Source organism: Macrotis lagotis, chromosome X (assembly GCF_037893015.1).
Source record: "Macrotis lagotis isolate mMagLag1 chromosome X, bilby.v1.9.chrom.fasta, whole genome shotgun sequence".
NCBI lineage: Eukaryota > Metazoa > Chordata > Mammalia > Peramelemorphia > Peramelidae > Macrotis > Macrotis lagotis.
The window spans coordinates 239931325-239953542 of NC_133666.1; the positions used below are offsets into that span (position 1 = coordinate 239931325).

At 39.1% G+C, this 22218-nt stretch overlaps 1 protein-coding gene across 3 annotated transcripts in view; it reads right to left on the reverse strand.

The window, feature by feature from the left end:
* The window catches only part of LOC141501489 (survival motor neuron protein-like), a 42042-nt gene extending 23274 nt beyond the window's left edge, over positions 1 to 18768 (reverse strand). For all 3 annotated transcript variants that reach the window (XM_074205460.1, XM_074205462.1, XM_074205461.1), the window contains exons 1-5: positions 18587 to 18768; positions 4815 to 4886; positions 2875 to 2994; positions 2359 to 2556; positions 1266 to 1427 (exon numbers count right to left, since the gene is read on the reverse strand). In XM_074205460.1, the coding sequence (XP_074061561.1) occupies positions 1266 to 1427; positions 2359 to 2556; positions 2875 to 2994; positions 4815 to 4886; positions 18587 to 18655 (621 nt within the window). In that variant the 5' untranslated portion in view covers positions 18656 to 18768. The remainder of the gene's footprint in view (positions 1 to 1265; positions 1428 to 2358; positions 2557 to 2874; positions 2995 to 4814; positions 4887 to 18586) is intronic.
* Between the last annotated feature and the right edge of the window lie 3450 nt (positions 18769 to 22218).

Sequence of the window (22218 nt, forward strand, 5' to 3'; positions counted from 1 at the left end):
GTTTAGAGGAAATGACTGTGCATGTCCTTAAAATAAAAGATGAATTTCAAATGAATACATAATAAATAATTTTAAGCCCTGATTTGCCTTTTTTTAAAAGTACTTCCAAGTCAAGGAACTTTAACAATGATTAGAATGGTTTTAACAGAAAGGGCTTTTTATTTACAAAGGGTTTGTTTATTTATTTACCATCATCTTATAATTTCACTGAAATAATCCAATAAGGAAATGACTGTCTACCCCCAAACATTTATTAAGCACTTATTAGTTAAAGTCATTCCTAAAGCAAAGCTGATTAGCTCTAGATAAACCAGGTAAAACAAACTTTATAATGATTTAATACCAGATAATTAAGAATAGTTAATTTTCTTTCCTCTAAATTCCTCAGATTGAATGATGGATAAATTGTAAAATTCTCTTTTGTTGTCATAAAAGCCTTCTGCTACCTTTTGAGTTTCGATTCTTTGTAGTCACATGGATCTTACCATCCATGGAATTTCACTGTATACTGGAATAGCTTGTCATTTCCTTCTCCCATGTTTTGAGGCAAGGTGACTTGTCCCAGGTCACACAGCTATTAAGCCTTATGAGGCCAGATTGACCACTGAGTCATTTAATTGCCTCTTTGACTACATAATCTTGACTAAAATGATAAATATTAAGCTTCTTCTCATCTAAAGAACAAAACACTAGATCATGCTGACCTGTGTCAAATGACTGTTTAAGGTAAATTTGTTTAATTATATTGAGAGTCTGCCGCTTTAATAGCAGCTAGCTTTCATATGATACTTTACATATTTGATCTTCTAAGGAGGGGTGTTATTTATTTGTCAATGCATGGTGAAAGGATAAATGAAGTTAAGCTCAATAATTTTTTTTTATTTAGATTTTTACAAGGCAGTGGGGTTAAGTGACTTGCCCAAGGTCACACAGCTAAGATAATTATTATGTGTCTGCTGTCAAATTTGAACTCTGGTCTTCCTGACTCCAGGGCTACTGCGCCACCTAGCTGCCCCAAGCTCAATAATTCTGAAGTGAACACTTCATTAACTCATCTTTCTTCTGGGAAACAACTTGGTTCAATCTTTTTTTTATTTTCTGAACAGGGTGATTTCATAGCAGGTCCTCACAGCATGTTGAAGATGACCAATTCATATTCAAATAGCATACAACTGTATTTCAAAGGAAAATTCTAGAAAAATCTTCGAAATCTAAGACTTGTTTTCTTCACACCCAGCCAAGTAACTCCAGTCAGTAGTGCTTACCTTTCCCAGCCCTGGTACTGGGAGAGGAAGTGGTGGTGGAGGAGGGAAATATGAATTCCAATGAGTAGTTTTGGATTTGATGCGATTCTGTTTGCTTCCAGGTGATCTGGAGGATTTTTCACTTTCATCTGTAGAATACTGACTCTGACTTTCATTTTCATTCTTGGGGGGGAAAAAAAAGGTTAATTTGACCAGGAATGGATAAATTGCTAGTTACATAATAACCCCAAGAATTTAATGCCAATATCTTGTCTCAATCAGCAACTTAATCAATTGTACTGACATGTAAAGCATGTTTTATGTATATAAATATATAATATATAAATACAGCTTTTAAAAATGTGATAAAACTTTTAAAAAGCTTCTCTTATGTTTCTCCTTCCTACTCCACGGTTTCCTTTCTTTTCTCTTATTCCAAATTCCTCATTCACAAATTGAATAATATATAAACATGTTAAACACAAATGTTCATATACAAGGTTTACTAGATTGTTCACCATGACAAGAGAGGAGTGGAAGAAAATTTATAACTTATAAATATTCAAGTGGATGATTATGGAAAAATCTTCATAATATGTATTTAGAAAAATAAAATCATTAAAGAAATATGATAGAGACTCAAAAATCATATTGACCTAAATGCAGAATGGCTTCTAACAAGGTATACAGTTAATAACTGGCTTTACTTTTCAACATATGCTTTTAACTTTTTCTACCCCTTCTAAATATACTTTATTTTAGGAATGCAATCTATATTTAGAACAAAATTCTGTATCTTTGACATTTAAAAATGTTATGTTATATTGCTCTAAGTATTCACAAAATTTTGGTACAACTCAATCAACTGCAAAAGATGATTTCAAAAGACACAGAATCAGGGCAGCAAGGTGGCACAGTGGATAGTGTACCAGCCCTGGAGTCAGGATGGCCTGGGTTCAAATCTGACCTCAGACACTTAATAATTACCTAGCTGTGTGACCTTGGGCAAGTCACTTAACCCCAATGCCTTGCAAAAGACATAGAATCAAGTTTTATTCTTAATTCAATATTCCACCTCTAATGCAATTATGTACAAATACATTCATATTCTTACTTCATGAATAATTTCCTCATCATGAACTCCTTCACTGTTTGGAAGAAGAAGATCTGACAGATTCTGTTCTTCTTTATTTCCATAACCAGTATAAACTACCACACATGTCCCCTTCTTCAGATCAGCTGATGCAATAGTAGCTGGATAGATATTGCCATCTTCAGACCAAACTGCACAACATGCATCACCAACCTTCCACTGGAACAAACCAGCAAATTTTTAAAACTTTCTTGTTTACATTATTATACATTCATATTTAGTCTATATTTGTCTAATATGATTAGAAAATCATTAAAGCAATTAGCTCTCTATAATTTTAATTAGGAGTACTGAGTATTTCCTGAAGGTGAGTTTGAAAATAGAGTTTTATGCACAAAAACTAAAAAAGAAGACAAATTTAAGTATAAGTTTAAGGCATTCTGTGTAGAGTACTACTTTTTCAATTTGACAATTTCATTTTACTTAGCATTGTAATGTTTAAAAAGCAAAGAAGTCAAATTTTATGTATTTAAATACCTGTTTCAATGGGGCTGGGTTAGTTTTTTTCTTGTTCCTGTTCTTAATATTTTTTCTTTTTGGTCCAGCACTTTTTTGTTTGTCAGAAGTTTCAGAAATATCACCATTCTTTAAAGCATTCTAACCAAAAAAAAAAAAATGCAAATTACTTATTTATAAATAAACAGACCAGGGACAGTTCAGTGGCACAGTGGATAGAGAAGCAGCCCTGGAGTCAGGAGTAACTGGGTTCAAATCTGGTCTCAGACACTAAATAATTACCTAACTGTGTAACATTGGGCAAGTCACTTAACCCCACTGCCTTGGAAAAAAACCCAAAAAACCCCCCAAAAGTTAAAAATAAACAGATCAATAGTCATTTAGTTCTTATAAATGTCACTAAGCCATACTCCAAAACAGAAAGCTTCTATTTTATCATTTCATTCACTAATAAATCCATTATAATCAGGCTCTTTATCCTACCACTCTATTGAAACTTTTCTTTCAAACATCCTAACAATTTTTTTTGTGCCACTGAACAAGCTGTGTCACTCTGAACAACTGATTTGCCTTCTCTGAGCTTCAGGGAGTTGAACTAGAGCATCTAGCTCTACTTCTCTAAGAACTTAGGAGGGAGGTGACAAAAACAAGAAATCTTAAAAATAAGTACAAAAAGGAACACTATTAAGTTCAAGGGAAGTCCATAAAGTCATGGCTTCAAGTCCTTTCTGTGAGAGCCATGACTCATTAGTAGAGCCTACTACAGCTTACACTTCATTTTCTTGATCTTTCAAACCACAGTGAGGCATTAGGGTGTCATTTTACTGAAGAATTAGTATGATTACCACAACTGGTACTAATGATATGTGGAAAGTCAGTCCCAGTAGGGAGTTAAAGACAAGGAAATTATAGAGAAGGTAGCCCTAGATGTGAATTCAGAATAACAGGACTTCAGTGGGCAGAGCTGAAGTGAAGAGACAGAATAGACAGAATCACGGCATGAACCAAGCTATGGAGGAAGGGAGTTAATTTGCTTCTCTACTTGTATATGTACACACATATGCATGGTTGGAGTAGTGAGGGTTAAGAGTGGAAAGATAAACTAGATTGTGAAGAATTTGGACTGTTGGACAATGGACAATGGAAAATCTTAGCAAGCTTATAAATAAAGAAATGCTGAAGTCTAGGAAAGGAAAGATCAAAAAATGTCCAGAGAACCAAGATAGACAAAAATGGCATCAGTAGGCCAAGAAAACAGGATGGTAAATAATGTGCTAATAAAAGCAATGAGGTTTCACCTCCCAACCATCAGATTTGCAAAAATGATAAAACAAAGAAATTTTCTCTTAGAGAGGCTAGGGACAGGCATGCTAATATATTGTTGATGGAGTTATAAAATGAACCAACCATTATGGAAAACAATTTGGAATTATTCAAGAAAAGTCATGAAATTATTTATACCTTCTGAACCCGTGGGCATATACTTAAGGAGAACAAAGAGAGTTCCTAATATCCTCAAATATTCCTATATCTGATAGGATAAAAATAGAAATAAACTAATCAACTGAGCAATGGCTAAACTAAGCAGGATTTAAGTTTATAGTGGAATGATAATATAAGAAACAAATGTGAGAAAGACAGAAAAATGGAAAGATAATAGTAATAATAATAATAATAATGAAAAAAGCAGGACTGTTCACTATAATTTATCAAGTAAAATACAAAAAGAAAACTGAATTCAAAGGAACTGTAATGACCAATCTTTGTCTTGGAAGAAGAGATGATGAAACTCACTTCTAAGGTAGAGACTCAATGATGCATATATACTCTTTTACTTTTGTTATAAAGAGTTGGGGGTGAGGGTGGAACATGTACAACAAAATAAAGATTTCCATTTAAATTTACAAATACACATTCTATGGTAAAAGTGAGGAAAAAAAAAAAACCCAAGCATTTTATACCTTAAATGATGCCACAGCTTTGTCATAGGCTTTTATCAATGCTGTATCATCCCATATATCAGAATCATCACTCTGAGGAGAAAAGAGTACACATTACTAAGGCATGTCTGAGGAGAAAAGAATACACATTACTAAGGCACAAATTATATCTTCAAAAGCAGGACCAAAGAAGAAAATAAAAATATCAAAAGTCAGCATAATCTAGAAATTACTCAATGAAATTGAAGTTTGGTTTAAAACTGATTGAATTTCCCAAGGAATAAGCCCATGACAAATATTCTGAGGTCTTTCCCCCACTTTTTTATAGGATGTTACAGCTGTAGGTTCAAAGCCCAGGTTTTCTTCAGTTAATAGGGTGTCTGATAATGAAGGAAATAGTATTTAAGTATTTATTATGTGCCAGTCACCAAGTTAAATTCTGGAGGATATAAATACAAACAATTCATAGTAATAGACAAAGAAACATATAAAAGAGAGTTAAGAGTTGGCCAGGGAATAATTTTGCTATCTCTTATATTTTGTTTTTTTTTTCCCCTTAAGGATATTTCTCTCCCATCACATTCAACTTAGATCAATGCATACCATGGAAACAATGTAAAGACTAACATACTGCCTTCTGTGGGGGGCAGGAGGGAAGTGAGATTAGGGGAAAAATTATAAAATTCAAAATAAATTAAATAAAAAGAGAAAAAAAAAGTTGAAAAGGGAAGAAGAGCATCTGGGAAGGCAAGCTAGTGTATGACTATAACAGCATGGTTTGAGGACATCACAAATTCTTTTCCTTCTACCATTCCTACTTCCCTACTTTGTCTCCACCAAAATATTTCATACTTTTATCCTTCCCTAGTCTCTCAGTCAGTCTTATTCTGACTTCCCTTTTCTTCTTTCAGTTCTAACCCCAGACTTACCAGTTTGATAGGACAGTATTTCCTTATCTTGAATCCATCACCCATTATTTTTTTACCTTTATTTTTTTCCAATACATGTTAATGATTGTTTTCAACATTCATTTTTGTAAGATTTTGGTTTTTCATAATATTGCTCTATAAGAAACCATGAATGGTTGGACTCTAGAGAATCTTGGAATGAATTACAGGAACTGATGCTGAACTAAGGGAGCAGAACTAAGAGAACATTGTACAAGAACAGTATCAGTCAGTTTATCAACCTTGATGGATGCAGCAACTCTCAGCAGTTCAGAGAGCTAGGAAAACCCTAGGAGATCTATATGGATAATGCTCCCCACCCCATCCAGAGGATGAAAAATTAAACAAAACAAAAACCCTACAGTATCTGAATGAATACTACATTCACTTTTTAAAAACATTCTCTTATGTATTTCTTTCCTATCTCCTGGTTTTCTTTCTTTTCTCTTAAATCTAATTCCTCATACCCAAAATGACTAATCTGTAAATATTTAAACACATGTATATGTACAATATTCACCTGACTGTTCACTGTCAAGGGAGGGTGGAAGGAAATTATCTAACTTGAAAATATGAACATGCATGTGGATGAATGCTGAAAAACTTCCATAACATGTAATTGGAAAATTGATTATAAAAATTTTGATTTCCAAATTTTCTCCCTCATCCCATCCAAGACAACAAGTCACCTGACAAAGGTTATAACTGTACAATTATGCTAAACATTTTCATATTAGTCAAGTTATGAAAGAAGAATCAGAAAAAAGGAGGGGAACATAAGATAAATTCTAAAAATTGAAAATAGTATGCTTTGGTCTGTATTCAGACTCCATAGTTCTTTCTTTGCATATGGAATGCACTTTCCATCACAAGTCTTTTAGAATTATCTTTGATCACTGAACTGTTGAGGAAAGATTTAATTAAGTCTATCATAGGTGATTATCACAATGAAATGTTGCTGTTGCTGTTACTGTGTACAATGTTCTCGGTTTGCTCACCCTCACTCATTATTAGTTTATGTAAGTCTTTCCAGGATATCTAAAATTTTCCTGCTTATCACTCCTTGAAGAATAATATTCCTTAGTTTACCTGTCAGATCTATGGAAAGGGAAGTAGTTTTATGACCAAAGAAGAGATAGCAAACATTATAAAAAACAAAATGGATAACTTTGATTAAACTGAAAAAGCTTTGCACAAACAAAACCACTACAATTAAGATTAAAAGGAATGTGATAAATTGGTTAATAATTTTTACAGCTATTGTTTCTGGCAAAGGACTCAAAATATATAGGGAACTGAGTAAAATTTATAAAAAGACAAGTCATTTCCCAATTGATAAAAGGTCAAAAGATTTGGAAAGGCAAAGTAATATCAAAAATTGCTCTAAATCATTATTGATTAGAGAAATGCAAATTAAAGCATCTCCAATGTACCACCTCACATCTCTCAAATAGGCCAACATGACTAGAAAGGATAATGATCAATACTGGTCGGAATGTGGGAAAACTGGGACACTAATGCATTGTTGGTGGAGCTGTGAACTGATCCAATCTTTCTGGAAAGTAATTTGGAATTATGTCCAAAAGGCAATAAAAATAAATACCTTTTAATACAGCAATACCACTACTGAATCCCGAAGAGATCATGAAAAGGGGTTTAAAATCCCACATGTACAAAAACATTCATTAGCAGTTCTTTTTGTAGTGAGAAAGAATTGAAAATTGAGGGAATGATCATCAGTTGGAGAATAGCTGAAAAAACTGGTATTATGTGTGTGAGAGGGAACATTATTGTTCTATAATAAATAACAAGGGATAGGATTTCAGAAGAGCCTGGAAAGACATGCATGAACTGATCCTGAGTGAGATGAGCAGAAACAGAACATTGTACATGCTAACAACATGAGGTGATGATCATCATAGCTGATCAACCATGATGGACTTCATTTCAGCAGTCCAATAATCATAGACAATTTTAAGGGACTTGTGATGGAAAATACCATCCATATCCAGAGAAGGAACTGTGGTTTTTAAATGAAGACCCAAACTCCTATCTTCAATTTTTAAAAGTCATCTTATGTATTATGTAATTTTGTTATCTCTGAAGTTTTCTTAATTCCTTTTGGATCTGATTCTTCTTTCAAAACATGTTCAATTTCAATCCATGTTTAGCATTGTTACAAATGTAGAGCCTATATCAGATTGCCGAGGCAGAGGGGGAGGGAAGGGAGGGAGAAAAATTGTAAAATTCAACTCAAAATCTTGCCCCCCCCCAAAAAAGTGATTTGTAAAAACTACCATTGTATGTAGTTGCAAAAAAATAAAAAAATATTTATTTAAAAAAGAACAATAATATTCCATTACATTCATACACCACAACTTGACCATTCCCCAAATGATCATTCCCTCAATTTCCAATTCCAAAAATGATGCCATAAATACTTTTTTGTACGTGAAAGTCCTTTTCCTTTTAATAATCTCTTTGGGATAAAGAACTAGTACTGGTATTGTAGACATAGTTTTATGGCCCTATGGGCATAATTCCAAATCTTAACCCTGGGCAACCCCTATCATTTGTCTTCTCTAGACCTACTCCTGAGTCGGGGCCAAGATGGCGGAGTTCTAAAGTCTGATCTCTTTCCCATCTATCACATGAAACAAACCTCTTAAAAGAAATCCGAACCAGGAAACCCAGAAAGAAAAGCCTGGAGAGGAAAATCCACCTCAGGATTTGTCTCTCAGCAGCAGCCTTGGCTGAGTACCAGCAGGTGAGTCTGAGCTCCCAGGGAAGATCAGCCAGACCAACAGCTGAATCGGAACCGGGAGTCTGAGGGCCCGAGAGCCGGACCTCCTGGATCAGCGGTGGGGCTGGACAAAGGGGGCTTGGGTCCGTTCCCCTAGAGCTTGGGGAAGGGGCTGCAGGGAGAGGTCTGGGACACCATCCCTGGGCTCCTCAGGTCTGAGAAACTCTGAGCCCACGCCTCCATTGCACTGAGGTCTCCTCCCAAACAAATGCAAATTATGTCTGCCTCAGGCCCAGGTGTGTGAGCAAAAGAACCAGCCCAGCTGAGGAATGACCTCAGGCCAGGGTAAAGCCCACCACTGATTGAAGAAAAGAATTCAATAGCTCCAATTCCCTCCCTCCCTCAAGCAAAGGGAGAAGGCCTCACAACCAAGGTCACAGACACTCCAGAGAGGGCAACCAGCTCCTCCTACTGGCCAGCCAGGGAAACTGCACTCAGTAAAGCCTTTAGAGATCCCAAGCCCAGGTGAACCAGCCCCACCCAACTCAAGGTCTTAGCATAATGAAGAAGGGTCAGCGGAAAGGTGGATCCATAGAAAAATTCCTGGAAGGGAAAGACCCCAACCCAGAGAGACCTGGAACCTCTGAGGAGAATACAATCTGGTCTCCAGCACAGAAAGACTTCCTTGAAGAAATAAGGAAGGAGTTTAAAAATCAACTGGAAAATTTGGGGGAGACAATTAATACCTTGTAAAATGAGAATAATTCTCTCAGATCCTCAAATGAGCAAATGCAAAAAGAAATTAATTCTCTCAAAACCTCAATTGGTCAAATGGAAAGCTCTTTCAAAAGTAGAATCGACTAATTGGAAAAGGTTAATGAAGAAAACTCCTCCCCCCAAAAAAAATAATGGTCTACAGAAACTAATGACTCCATGAGACAGGAAGAGTCAGTTAAACAAAATCAAAAAATAGAAAAAAAATAAACCTACTCCCAAGCTACTAAAGAAAATTAAAGATCCCAAAGAAGAGTTGTGATTAGACCTTACCACTCTCATGTCTTCACAGAAGCAGAGTACTCATGAGTGTGGAATAATACATGTAAAATCAGATTTTTTTCTGATACATTAGTTCTCCTGAACTTTGTTTTTCCTTCTCTTTTCAAATTCTTCACTATAAGGAAATGATTCTTTGGGAGAGGAGGAAATACAGTGGGTAATATCAAAACAAAAAGACCCACCCAGCCCATTAAGTTGAAAAACCTCAGGTACCCATGTAACACAAAAAGTATTACAAAATTGTCATGGGCCTTCATTTCAACAGTGACTAGTTTCAGGGGCGGAGCCAAGATGGCGACATGAAGGGATCGAGTCTTAGGAGCTCTCTGATAAAAACTCATAAACTAAGGACTCTAACTAAACTTTCAAGAGACAGAACCCACAAAGGGACCCAGTGAGGCAGTTCTACTCAAGGTAACCTGGAAAAGAGCAGAAAGGCTCCCCGGAGGGGCGGCCCACCAGAGCCAAAGAACTTCAGCCTCCCGGAGGCAACCCCAGGGCGCTGGGAGCCTCAGCTCACAGCAGCAGGGGAGTCTTCTGAGCTGCACCCCGGGGAGCACCAGCACAAAGTGGGGGAACAGCTGGGGACCTCTGCCAGAGTGAGCACATGGAGCCCAGCCCTCGGGGCACACAGGGAGCAGCTTGGTCTTTGGGCAGCCTAGACCCGAAACAGAAGCAGGTGGAGCCGGTAAGCAGGAGCCCCCAGGGCATGAGCCCATTGAGCTGAGGGAGAGGAGTGAAGAGAGAGAGAGACTGCCGAGCTCTGTCCTCTACCCCTGGAACAGGACTCTGGGGCTCTGACCACATTCAGATCCTGACCACAGTCTAGGCCCCCCCATAGAACAGCAGGGCCCTCCCCACCTCGGCCCCGTGGCAGAGGGAGGTGCTTATGGTCATTCACAGACCAGGAGGGAGGACAGAGCCTCACACACTGAGACCCTTGTGGGAGTTTCCCAAAAGCTCAGGAAGCACCCCCCAAAAAATAGGCTTAGGCTGGGAAAATGAACAAAGAAACAAGAGGAAGACCATTGAGAAATATTTTGCAAATGAGCCCAAGAAGGATCAAAATACTCAGTCTGAAGATGAGGAAGCACAAGCTCCTGCATCTAAAGACTCCAAGAAAAAACAGAAATTGGGCTCAGGCTATGACAGAGCTCAAAAAAGACTTTGAAAATCAAATGAGGGAGTTGGAAGAAAAACTGGGAAAAGAAAGGAGATGCAGGAAAAACATGAAAATGAAGTCAGCAGCCTAGTCAAGGAAATCCAAAAAAATGCTGAAGAAAATAGCCTGCTAAAAAACAGCTTAGGTCAAATGGATAAAACAGTTTAAAAAGTTATTGAGGAGAAGAATGCTTTAAAAAGCAAATTTGGCCAGATGGAAAAAGAGATAAGAAAACTCTCTGAGGAGAACAAATCCTTCAGACAAAGAATAGAATTCAGGGAGCTTGATGAATTTACCAGAAATCAGGAATCAATACTTCAAAACCGAAAAAATGAAAAATTAGAAGAAAATGTGAAATATCTCATTGAAAAAAACAACTGATATGGAAAACAGACTTAGGAAAGATAATTTAAAAATGATTGGAATACCTGAAAGTCATGATCAGGAAAAGAGCCTTGACATCATTTTCAAAGAATTACTACAGGAAAATTGCCCTGATATTCTAGAAGCAGAGGGCAAAATAGAAATGGAGAGAATCCACCTAATCCCCCCGAGAAAGAGATCCCAAAAAACCAACCCCTAGGAATATTATAGCCAAATTCCAGAACTCCCAAGTCAAAGAGAAAATATTACAAGCAGCCAGAAGGACAGTTCAAATATCGTGGTGCTGCAGTCAGGATCACACAGGACTTAGCAGCAACTACAGTGGAAGCTCGTAGGGCTTGGAATACAATATACCAGAAGGCAAAAGAGCTTAGAATGCAGCCAAGAATGAACTACCCAGCAAGGCTGAATGTCCTCTTCCAGGGAAAAAGATGGACTTTCAATGAACCAGGGGAATTTCAAAGGTTCCTTTTGGAATGGCCAGAGCTGAACAGAAGGTTTGATCTTCAGATACAGGACTCAGGTGAAGCATGGAGATTGGAGGAGAGGGGGGAAATATGAGGGACTTAATGAGGATGAACTGCATGTATAGAAAAATGATACTGATAATATTCATATGAACCATCTCAGTTAATAGAGCAGGTAGAGGGAGCTTTTATAGTTGAAGCATAGGAGAAAGCTGAAGTCGAAGATAAAATATGGTGTAAAAATGGAGTCAATAGAAAAAAAGGGAAATGGAATGGGAGAATGAAAAAGGAGAGGGGGAATAGTCCAAGCTATTTCACATAATAAGATTTTTTTTATTACAATGAGCTATTGCAATGATATGGAAGGGGGGAGGCAAGGGGGAATGAGGGAACCTTTGCTCTCATCAGAGATGGCTAGGAGAGGAAACAGCAAATATACTCAATGGGGTATAGACATCTGGAGTAAGGAGTGGGGAGCAGGGGGAAGGGGTGGGGATGTGAATAAAGGAGGAGAGGATGGACCATGGCGGGGAGAGTGGCCAGATATAACACATTTTCTTTCTTACTTCTTGCAAGGGGCTGGGATTGGATGGCCTGCCCAGGACCATAGGGCCAGGTGGATGCTGGGCCTCAGGGGTGGTATGGGGGCTCAGGGCTTCTTGGCCTCAGGACCAGGGATCTGCCTGCTGCGCCACTCAGTGACCCTACAACAGAGTCAGAGTGAAAGGAGAGAGAAAATATAGTACATGGTAGTGGAGAAATAAGAAAGGAGGGAGTTGCGATCAGCAATGGCAATGTTGGAAAAATATGGAAGTAACTTTTGTGATGGACTTATCATAAAGAATGTGATCCACTCACGACAGAGTTGATGGTGTTGGTACAAAGACTGAAACACATATTTTTTGTTATTATTATTTGGGGGAGGGTGCAGGGCAAGTGGGGCTGGGTGGCCTGCCTGGGGCCACATAGCAGGGTGATCATTGGGTGTCCGGGGCTGGATTCGGACCCGGGTGCTCCCAGCTCAAGGGCCAATGCTCTGTCTGCCACCCAGCCACCCCTACTATTATTACTATTTTATTTTATTTTGGGTCTTTTTTTTCTTTTGGTTTTTGCAGGGCAGTGGGGATCGGGTGGCTTGCATGTCACATGGCTGGGTGATTATTGGGTTTACGAGGCTGGATATGGACTCGGGTGTTCGTGGCTCCAGGGCTGGTGCTTTGTCCATTGCACCACCTGCCCATACCTACAATTATTACTATTATTTTTTTTAATTTTAATTTTTTTTCTCCCCCCCTTTACTTTTTTGCCCAAGCAAGTCTATCTATATTCATGGGGGAGGGGTATTTTGTTTACTTGTAAACAAGTATATTTTATTAATGTAAAGAAAAACATTTGTACAAAATGAGAATAAAAAATAAATTTAAAAAAAACCCAGTGACTAGTTTCAAACGTTCTCCTCAAATCTTCACCCTATTTCCCAAGCAAATGAACATGCCTCCTACTAAGACTGAGGTGATCACTTGTGAGCATTCTCAAAAGACATACTAGGAGGGGTGGCTAGGTGGCGCAGTGGATAGGGCACCGGCCCTGGAGTCAGGAGTACCTGAGTTCAAATCTGACCTCAGACACTTAATAATTACCTAGCTTGGTGGCCTTGGGCAAGCCACTTAACCTCATTTGACTTGCAAAAAAAGACATCCTAGGATTAGGGCCCTCAATTTTATTACTACTTATGCAATCTCTACATCTTTTCCTACTCTTTCTATGCTAGCCCTTAAATACTTGCTAAGGTCAATCATGATCCCTTTCCTTCAGAAGCTAGCCCTATCAATTACTTCCCATTTCTCATCTTCTTACTTTTCCCAACCTGATTCCTTCCTTTCTATAAATCTCTTAAAGGTAAGGACTGTTTCTGTTTTTTTGCTTTTTCTTTGTATGCCCTGACACAAAGTAAATTCTTAGATGCTTGCTAACTGATTTTTGCTTGATTGTGTTATTTCATTTTATCTCTGCCATACTTCTAAAATTGTCTATATTTATTGCCAATACAGTAGATGAAAGACCAGCCAAAAGATGAAAACTGAAGAAGGTAGTAGATAGTGTAGAAAGGGGAAGAAAAACCAAAGACAGCTGAATCAGAAGTAATAAATAGGATTTTATGAGAGTGAATGAGAGGAAAGAAAACAAAAGTAGTTTGAGGAAGGCAGAGACCTGAACCTATATTTTTTTATTCCTCCTTTGTTCCCCAGCATCTAATACATTACATTACCCAGGTCTTGCTTTAATAAAAGTTACTTACTGAGTTGAAAAGATCCCAAGAGATGAGCTTGGATAAAATGATATGCTCAATAACAATAACAGCAAAGTGAGATGAGACCCATACCTGGATAATGCTTCTAAATTGTTATATTTTATCAAAGAGAAACAGGTAAGTGAAAAAGTAAAGGAGGAAGTAAACAATGCATATTAATGTAGCAGCTGCAGCTTACAATTATAGCGCTTCAAAGTTTGCTAAACCCTTTACATGTATTTTCTTCTTTGATTCTTAAAGTGTTAAGTGAGTTAAGTGCTATCATTATCAGTTGCATTTTACAGAGGAAAAGATTGACTGTCCAGGGTCCCAGTGCTATTAAGTTTCTGAAGTAGGAAGAATCTGAACTTGGCCTTTCCAATTCCAAGGCCAGTGTTCTAACCAATGAATCACCTAACTTTCCAATACTCATGTGAAGAAATATTGATTTTAGTAGTTAGTCAATAAAGATTCGTCAAAGGAAGCAGCACTGGGCCTGGAGTCAGGACGACCTGAGTTCAAGTCCACCTCAGATACTTAATTACCCAGCTGTGTGACTTTGGCCAAGTCACTTAACTCCATTGCCTTGCAAAAAAAAAATCTAAACCCTCCCCCAAAAAAAGATTGATGAAGCTCTTACTCTGTGCCAGAGACTGTTGGGGGGAGAGGGGGTACAAAAAAAGGGTAAAAGACAGCTCCTGTCCTTAAGGAGTATACAATCTAATAGGGGAAACAACACAAAAATTATCTTTAGGATATATATGGAAAATAATCAAAGAGGGAAAGCACTAGAATTAAAAGAATTTGGGAAGGATTTTGTAGAAGGAAGTTGGTACTTGAAGAAAGCCAGGAAAGTCAGGAGACAGAGCACAGAATTCTCTACTAAGCCTTTTATACTAATTTTGTGGATATTAATACAATTAGATTTAGAACTTGTTGAATATCTTAGTGTAGTTGTTAATGGTTCAATATCAACCTGGGAAGTCTACAGAGGACTGTTGCTCAAATTTGTGATGGGTCTGAAGTAACATTTACAATGATTTAGACAAAATACTAGATGGCACAGGATATTTTTCAAATGTCTCAAATTCAGGAGTAGTGGATAACAGAATCTGGATTCAAAAATAGCCTGGAAGGTCAAATCAAAAGGAAATGTAGCAAGGACAAATTTATAGCCTTATACTTGGGGTTTTATTTATTTATTTGTTTGTTTCTTTGTTTTAGTTTTTGCAAGGCAATGGGGTTAAGTGACTTGCCCAAGGCCACACAGCTAGGTAGTTATTAAGTGTCTGAAGTCAGATTTGAACTCAGGTATTCCTGACTCAAGGCCCAGTGCTCTATCCACCTAACCCCTTTATACTTGGATTTTAAAAACCCCCACCACTTCGCAGATATAAATTAGAGTAGGTATGGCTAGAAAGCAGTAAAAAAGCATGTAAAAAAGATCTGAAAATGTTAGTAGAAAACTTAAAAGTTTAATTTTCTTCAATTGTGTGATCTGACAGCCAAAAAAAAAAAACTAACAGGACCTTAGCAGTATAGCTCCAGGTAAATGGTAGAGCACAGTTGTACTCTGTCCTGACCAGATTACAATATGTATTCAGTTTAGTTCAATGTTGTATTTACTTTTTTCTATGTACAAATTATTTCCTCCCAGGAGAATACAAAATCTCAAGGGCAAAAACTGCTTGGGTTTGCTGCCTCTGTATTCTCAGGGATCAGCATAAAGACCAGGCACATTTCAGATATTTGATAACTGCTTGCTGAATTTAAATGAAAGCCCAGGAAGAAGGTAGAGAAACTGTGAAGGAGATAAGGATGAAAGAAAGCTTTAAAAAGATGGCAGAATCAAGATTTTAAAGCTAACTACTGGATCTATATCCTGACGGGATCATGAAAAAGGGTAAAAACCTCATATGTACAAAAATATTCATAGCAACTGTTTGTAGTGACAAAGAATTAGAAATCGAGGGGTCATGGGGCAGCTAGATGGTGTAGTAGATTGAGCACAGGCCCTGGAGTCAGAAAGACCTGAATTCAAATCCAGCCTCAGACACTTAATAATTGCCTGGCTGTGCGACCTTGGGCAAGTCACATAACCCCATTGCTGAAATTAAAAAAAAATTAATAAGAAAGAAATTGAGGGAACATCCATAAATTGGAGAATGGCTAAACAAATTGTGGCATATGTATGTGATGAACACTTGTTTTATAAGAAACCAGGAGGGATGGAATTTCAGAAAAACTTGGAAAGACTTGCATGAACTGATGTTGAGTGAGATAAGCAGAACCAGAACACTGTACACCCCAACAGCAACATGGGGGTGATGATCAACCTTAATGGACTTGATTATTCCATCAGTGCAATAATCAGGGACAATTCAAGGGTATCTGTGATAGAGAATACCATCTATATCCAGAGAAAGAACCGTGGAGTCTAAACAAAGAGGAAAGACTATTACCTTCAATTTTTTAAGAAAAAGGTTGTCTTATGTACTACATAATTTTGCTTATCTCTAATATTTTATTTTTTTCTGCAAGGATGTTTTTTTTTTCTCATTACATTCAATACTGATCTATGCATATGCAGCTCTGTTTGGCAAAGAACTGGAAATGTCCAACACAATTATTCTATTAGAAATCGGGAGGGATGGGATTTCATGAATTAATACTGAATGAGATGAGTGGAACCATTCATTGTCCACCTTAACAACATGCAATGATGATCATCCATGATGGATTTACTCATTTTAAGAGTACAATTTGGGGAGATCTGTGATAGAGAATACTATTAATATCCAGAGAAAGATCCCTGGAGTTTGAATGAAGACCAAAGATTATCATCTTCAATTTAAAAAAAAAAATAAGTTGTCTTAAGTATTGTAATTTTGCTATCCCTAGTTCTTTCTTCCTTAAGGATTTATTTTTTCTCAACACATTCAATACTGTTCTATGCATATCATGGAAACAATGTAAACACTATCAGATTGCCTTCTTTTGGGGGGATGGGGGAAAATTGAAAAATTCAAAACTTTGCAAAAAAAAAAAAACATTGGTAGAAACCACTATTGGATATAATTGAAAAACAAAATATTTATTAAAAAAAAAAAAGACTGAAGGGCAGCTAGGTGGCACGTGGATAGAGCAACAGCCCTGGAGTCAGGAGGACCTGAGTTCAATTCTGGCCTCAGATATTTAATAATTTCCTAACTGTGATCTTGGACAAATCACTTAACCCCACTGCCTAGCAAAAATTAAAAAAAAAAAAAAAAGGATTGAAAGGTTAACAAGAAAGAAGAAAAAAATCAAGAATAATAAAGTGATGTACAGCATTAGATATTGCAGCTTCGTAAAGAATGCAAAAATTGACCACTGGATTTAGTGATAAGTGATTATAAATCTTGGAGAAGGAAGTTTCCTGAGAGCAGTGGTAGGAGAAACTGAAGTCCAAGGGGTTGAAGAAATGAGTGAAGAGGAAATTTCCATAGTCAGTATCAGAGTATATAATAGGAGAATAGTTTGAAGAAGCAGTAAAGATCAAGGGAAGGTATTTGACTTTCAGAGAAGTGAAACATAATTAATTTTTGTAATTGGAAGGACCTAGGTTCAAAATCTAGCCCTCTTGTACTGGGGACATTGGGGAAGTTAGGTTTCTTTCCTCCCCTGTATTAATAATGAGGGTAAGAAAATAAGTTTCGGTAGGAAGCCAGTAGATGATCCCTAAAGTTCCCTCCAGCTTTAAAGCTATGATGCTATCTCAGAAAATACTTGGAAAATAGTTACTTTTTTTCTGGAACTTGCCTCCAACACAAAACAATCACATATAATAACCAATTTATTATCTGTAAGCGATGGCTAAGCAACAGGTTTCTAGGATCATAAGATTTCCAGCTGGTCAGAATCCTCAAATTTGTCTCTTCCAACCTGAATTCAAATTTGGCCTCTGACACTTAATACTTACTAATTGTGCGACCTTGGACAAATCACTTGACCCTATTGCCTTGCAAAAAAAAAATACAACCCACTAAAAAAGAAACGTCCAAGCAAATATGCCAGACTGAGCAAGAAGGATCTTCTCTAAGAAAGCAGCATTTGCAATCCAAAAGCATTTTTTGAGCTTCAAGGTGTTAGATAAGGAAACACACAGCAGGTAAGGGTTGGGGGTGGGGGGAATTATAACACTGGAGGGCAAAAACGGTTCAGGTCCTCAGGGCTCACTTTCTAAAGGGCAGAAAGAACTAGGCATGAAAGGGGTAAATGGGAGAGGGTCGTACAAAGGAGACTGGGGGGGTGTCTCTTGCAGAAAAGGAATTTCAGCTAAGTCTTGTGAGGAGGGGGCGACTAGGTGGTCCCTGGAGTCAGGAGGACCTGGGTTCAAATCCGACCTCAGACACTTAATAATGCCCTAGCTGCGTGGCCTTGGGCGAGCCCCTTGACCCCACAGTGCTTCGGCCGAGATGAGGCCTGGAGGGCGCCGGCGGGAAGGCCCGGGCCGAGGGGCGGTGGGGCGGTCCCGGGCGCCCCTCGGGCCGGGGGAGTTGAGGGCGCTCCTGGCGCCTGCAGAGGGGTCGCTCCGCCCGCGGGGTCCGGAGGGGCCCCCGGCGCGCAGAGTGCGCTCCCCGGGAGGGGGCCCGAGGGAAGCCCGGCTCCGGCCGCCTCCCCGCACGGCGGCGGCCCCGGGTGGGAAGATGGTGGCGGCGGGCAGCCCGCGGCCTCGGCCTCCGTTTCCCCGGGGCTCCCTTACCTGGCCGGCACCTCTGTGGAACAATACCGGCTCCTCGTGCTCCCGGACGCCGCCGCCTAAGGCAGCCATGGCGAGGGCAGGCAGCCGGGGGCGGCGCAGGCTCCACGGCGGCGCGCGGCCCCGCCTCCGGGCCCCTCGGCCGTGACAGTTTCCTCTCCTCCCGAAGGCTGTCGGGAGAAAAGGGGAGAGGCGGCGCGCCCCCAACACGCCACTTCCGGCCGCCGGAAGCGGAAGTGCTGGCTACCGAGGGCGGCGGCGGGGTGGGAAGGGGAGGGGCCGGGAAGGGACGGGGTTAGGCCGCGGCGAGCTGCCACCCCCGGCCCGGGGCCAGCCGACCTCGCCTCCTTTCTTGTGTTGGAGCCGCCTCGGAGCACCCTCGGCCCGGCCGTGCATCCTCGTGCATGCATCACCTCGCTTCAGCCCCGACAGCCAAAATGCCAGGGGAAACCCCACCTAGCATTGCCTCCACTTGCCGCGTGCAAGCTGGCCTCCAGATCAGAGAAGACTGCTCTCCCGGCATCCCAAAGGCCTCTTAACAGCCACATCCAAAAGCTTTTCCCCGATCTGCATCCGTACAGCGTAGGGCGGTCCGTCTGCTCGTGAATTCTTCCTGGGTTGGGACTGCTCCCTCCTCGCTATTTAACTCTCAGACCTTTGCTTTTTTTCCTCTTGGCCGGATTACTCATCTTTTCTCACACAGTGGGTGTATCTGGGCTCTCTCCCGGGGCCTATTCTCTTCTCCCTCAGATACCATCCTGCTGCTCTCATCCGGTTCCATGCCTAGTTGTCACCTTCATGCATATAATTGCAATTTTTGCTGTAGGATCGACATTCCAGGGCCCTCTTGCTCTGCAAACACAACACAGCCATAGCACTTCGGTAATCTTTTTTGGGAACTCCAGGAGGGCAGCTGGGTGAACCAATGAGTTTAGAATCAGGAACACATCTTGAGTTCAAATCCAGCTTCAGACACTGCAAGTCAACTTTTTTGGCCTCTTTTTTCATCTAGAAGATGAGCTGGATCTGGTCTCAGACACTTAATAACTACCTAGCTGTGTGGCCTTGGGCAAGCCACTTAACCCCGTTTGCCTTGCAAAAACCTTAAAAAAAAAAAAGATGAGCTGGAAAAGGAAATGGCAAACCACTCTACCAAGAAAGCCCCAACTGGGGTCATGAAGAGGAAAGGGACCTGACTCAACACCTTGTCAGTTATTTCAGACTCAGCTTGACCAAAATTCTCTTTCTCAGCTTTCTCAACCTTTAAATTTCACGACATCTAGCTTGGAGTTACATTCTTCTGTTTTCATCTTCTAACTACTCTCTCACCCCTTCCCCAATTTTCAAACAGTTGTTGAATCTTAAAATTATCTATTATCTTCTATTATCCTAAGACCTCTGGCTTTCATCACCCCTTGACAGCAGATTCCATGGTTACTCGCCACCTTGATCTCTCAGTCCTATCCATCCTCCACATAATTGAAAATATGATACTCTTGTGTCTGACCATTTCTAGAAACTCCCATGGTTCCTTGTTATAGAATCTAGAATCAAATTCAAACAACCACATTTAGATCCCTGTAAAATCTGACTCCAGTCAAAATATATTCTTGCCCATCATAAACTCTAGAGTACAAATATGTCAGTTTTTCTTCACACAAAATATATTATCCCTTTCCCAGGCCTGCAAAATATTCCCTTAGTCACATTTCTAAGAATCACAAATACTACTCCTTCCTTTTCTGCCAGTTTGTCAGATGACTTATGTGCCAGACACCATGCTAAGTTCTGGGTATACAAAGAGAGGCTCAAAAAACAGTCTTTGCCCTCCAGAAACTCACAATCCACTGGTGACAATAAGCAAACAAAAATGTATAAGCAAATTATATTCAGAACCTGAAGAATTGGAAATAAAGGCACTAGAATTGAGAAGGATTGGGAAAAGCTTTCTGTAGATGTGATTTTAGCTGAGACTTTCCCCTCTCCTCTCTCTTGAGGAGAGAATTCCAGGCCTGAGACAGCCAGAGAAAAAAATTCCTGGAGTGGAAATATGGAATTTCTTGCTCAAGGAACAGCCAAGAGCGAGTGCCACTGATTCAAAGAGCATGAGTTGAGTAACAGAACAGGGAGTAAAAAGATTGGAAAGGATTTGAGGATGTTGCTTATCAAGGACCAAATAAAGGATTTTAAAGAGCACTGGCTGGCTTCAGAGCTGAAGTTTGTTTCCAATGTATCAGGCTGCCTTTTTGTGTAGATTTGGACTGAATGAAGGAGGAGCTTCTATTTCTACAATTTGTAATTGCTTTAGTTAGGTTCTTTATTAGATATTTAATGGGACATGTGTGGGATTCTCCTGGTTACAACTAATCTTGGGTAGTTATATTTGCTGCTTTTCATACCAACAGAAACAGTTGCTATTAAAATGTTTTAAAAGTTTCAAAGCAGCATATTCCCTTAGGTACAGGAGTCTATCCTCCAAACTGGATCACTCCAAATAAGTTTTTGGGTATCAGAGGAACTTTGAACAAAGACTTACTGGCTCAGCTAACTGGTTTTTCTGTTGGAGCAGACATCACAAAGGAAAGGAATTGTTTAAGCCATGTTTGCTTAGATGAGGAGCTGCTCATAAGATCACAGGTCTAGAACAGCTTTAAGAACTTCAAAGACATTCTAAACCAATCTCATTTGATATATGAAGAAATTTAAGATTTGTTCAAGTTATACAGATTGTGACCTCTGTAATCTGGGGCAAGATCCATCATAAATTGAAGTTCATGTTTCTTAGACATATTTTTTAAAATATTACATCATATCTTTTTATAGGAACTTACATTTTCTAATTTATCCCTCACCCAGTCACTTTCAGAGAGCATCTCTCATAACAAAGAGGAACACACAATTTAGCAAACTTCAACATATCAAAAAAGACATGTTACATACAATATTGCATACCAATAGTCCCCCATTTCTACAAAGATATTGGATGAAATGCCTTGTCATATATATCTTCTTGGAACCAATTTTGGTCATTATAATTGTGTAGCATTCTATCTTGTCTCATTTTTTTCCATTTACATTGTCATGTATATTTTCTTAAATCTACTTAACTTTTCATCAATTCACAAAAGTATCCTTATGCACCTCTGTATTCATCTTGTTCATTTCTCACAGTGCAGTTAATATTCCATTACATTCATGTTCAACAATATGTTTAACCATTCTTCAATTGATGGCATCCATTTTATTTCCACAATTAGGCACCTTTTATGGTGATAATTTAAGTGTTTTGATGTACATTGGGGTATATGTCTAGAATCTCTGGGCCAAAAGGTACAGACATTTTAGTTACTTTCTCTGAAAAATTTCAGATTGCTTTTCCCTGGTGATGCAGGGAATTGTGAATATAGGAAATTTATAATTAGAAACAGCATTAAATTATGCTGTTAAATTTTGTTAACTGTGGAAGGCTGTTTGCTCCTGAGATGTAAACTGACCCCCGTTGTTTATTTCCCGTCTCCCGTCCCCCTTTACTAGTTTCCATTTCCCATTGAAGCTATTGTGACAGGAAATGACATGTTGAACTTAGAGATCACTCACCTTGGGACATGAAGGACCAGTATGTTGACTCCCATTGG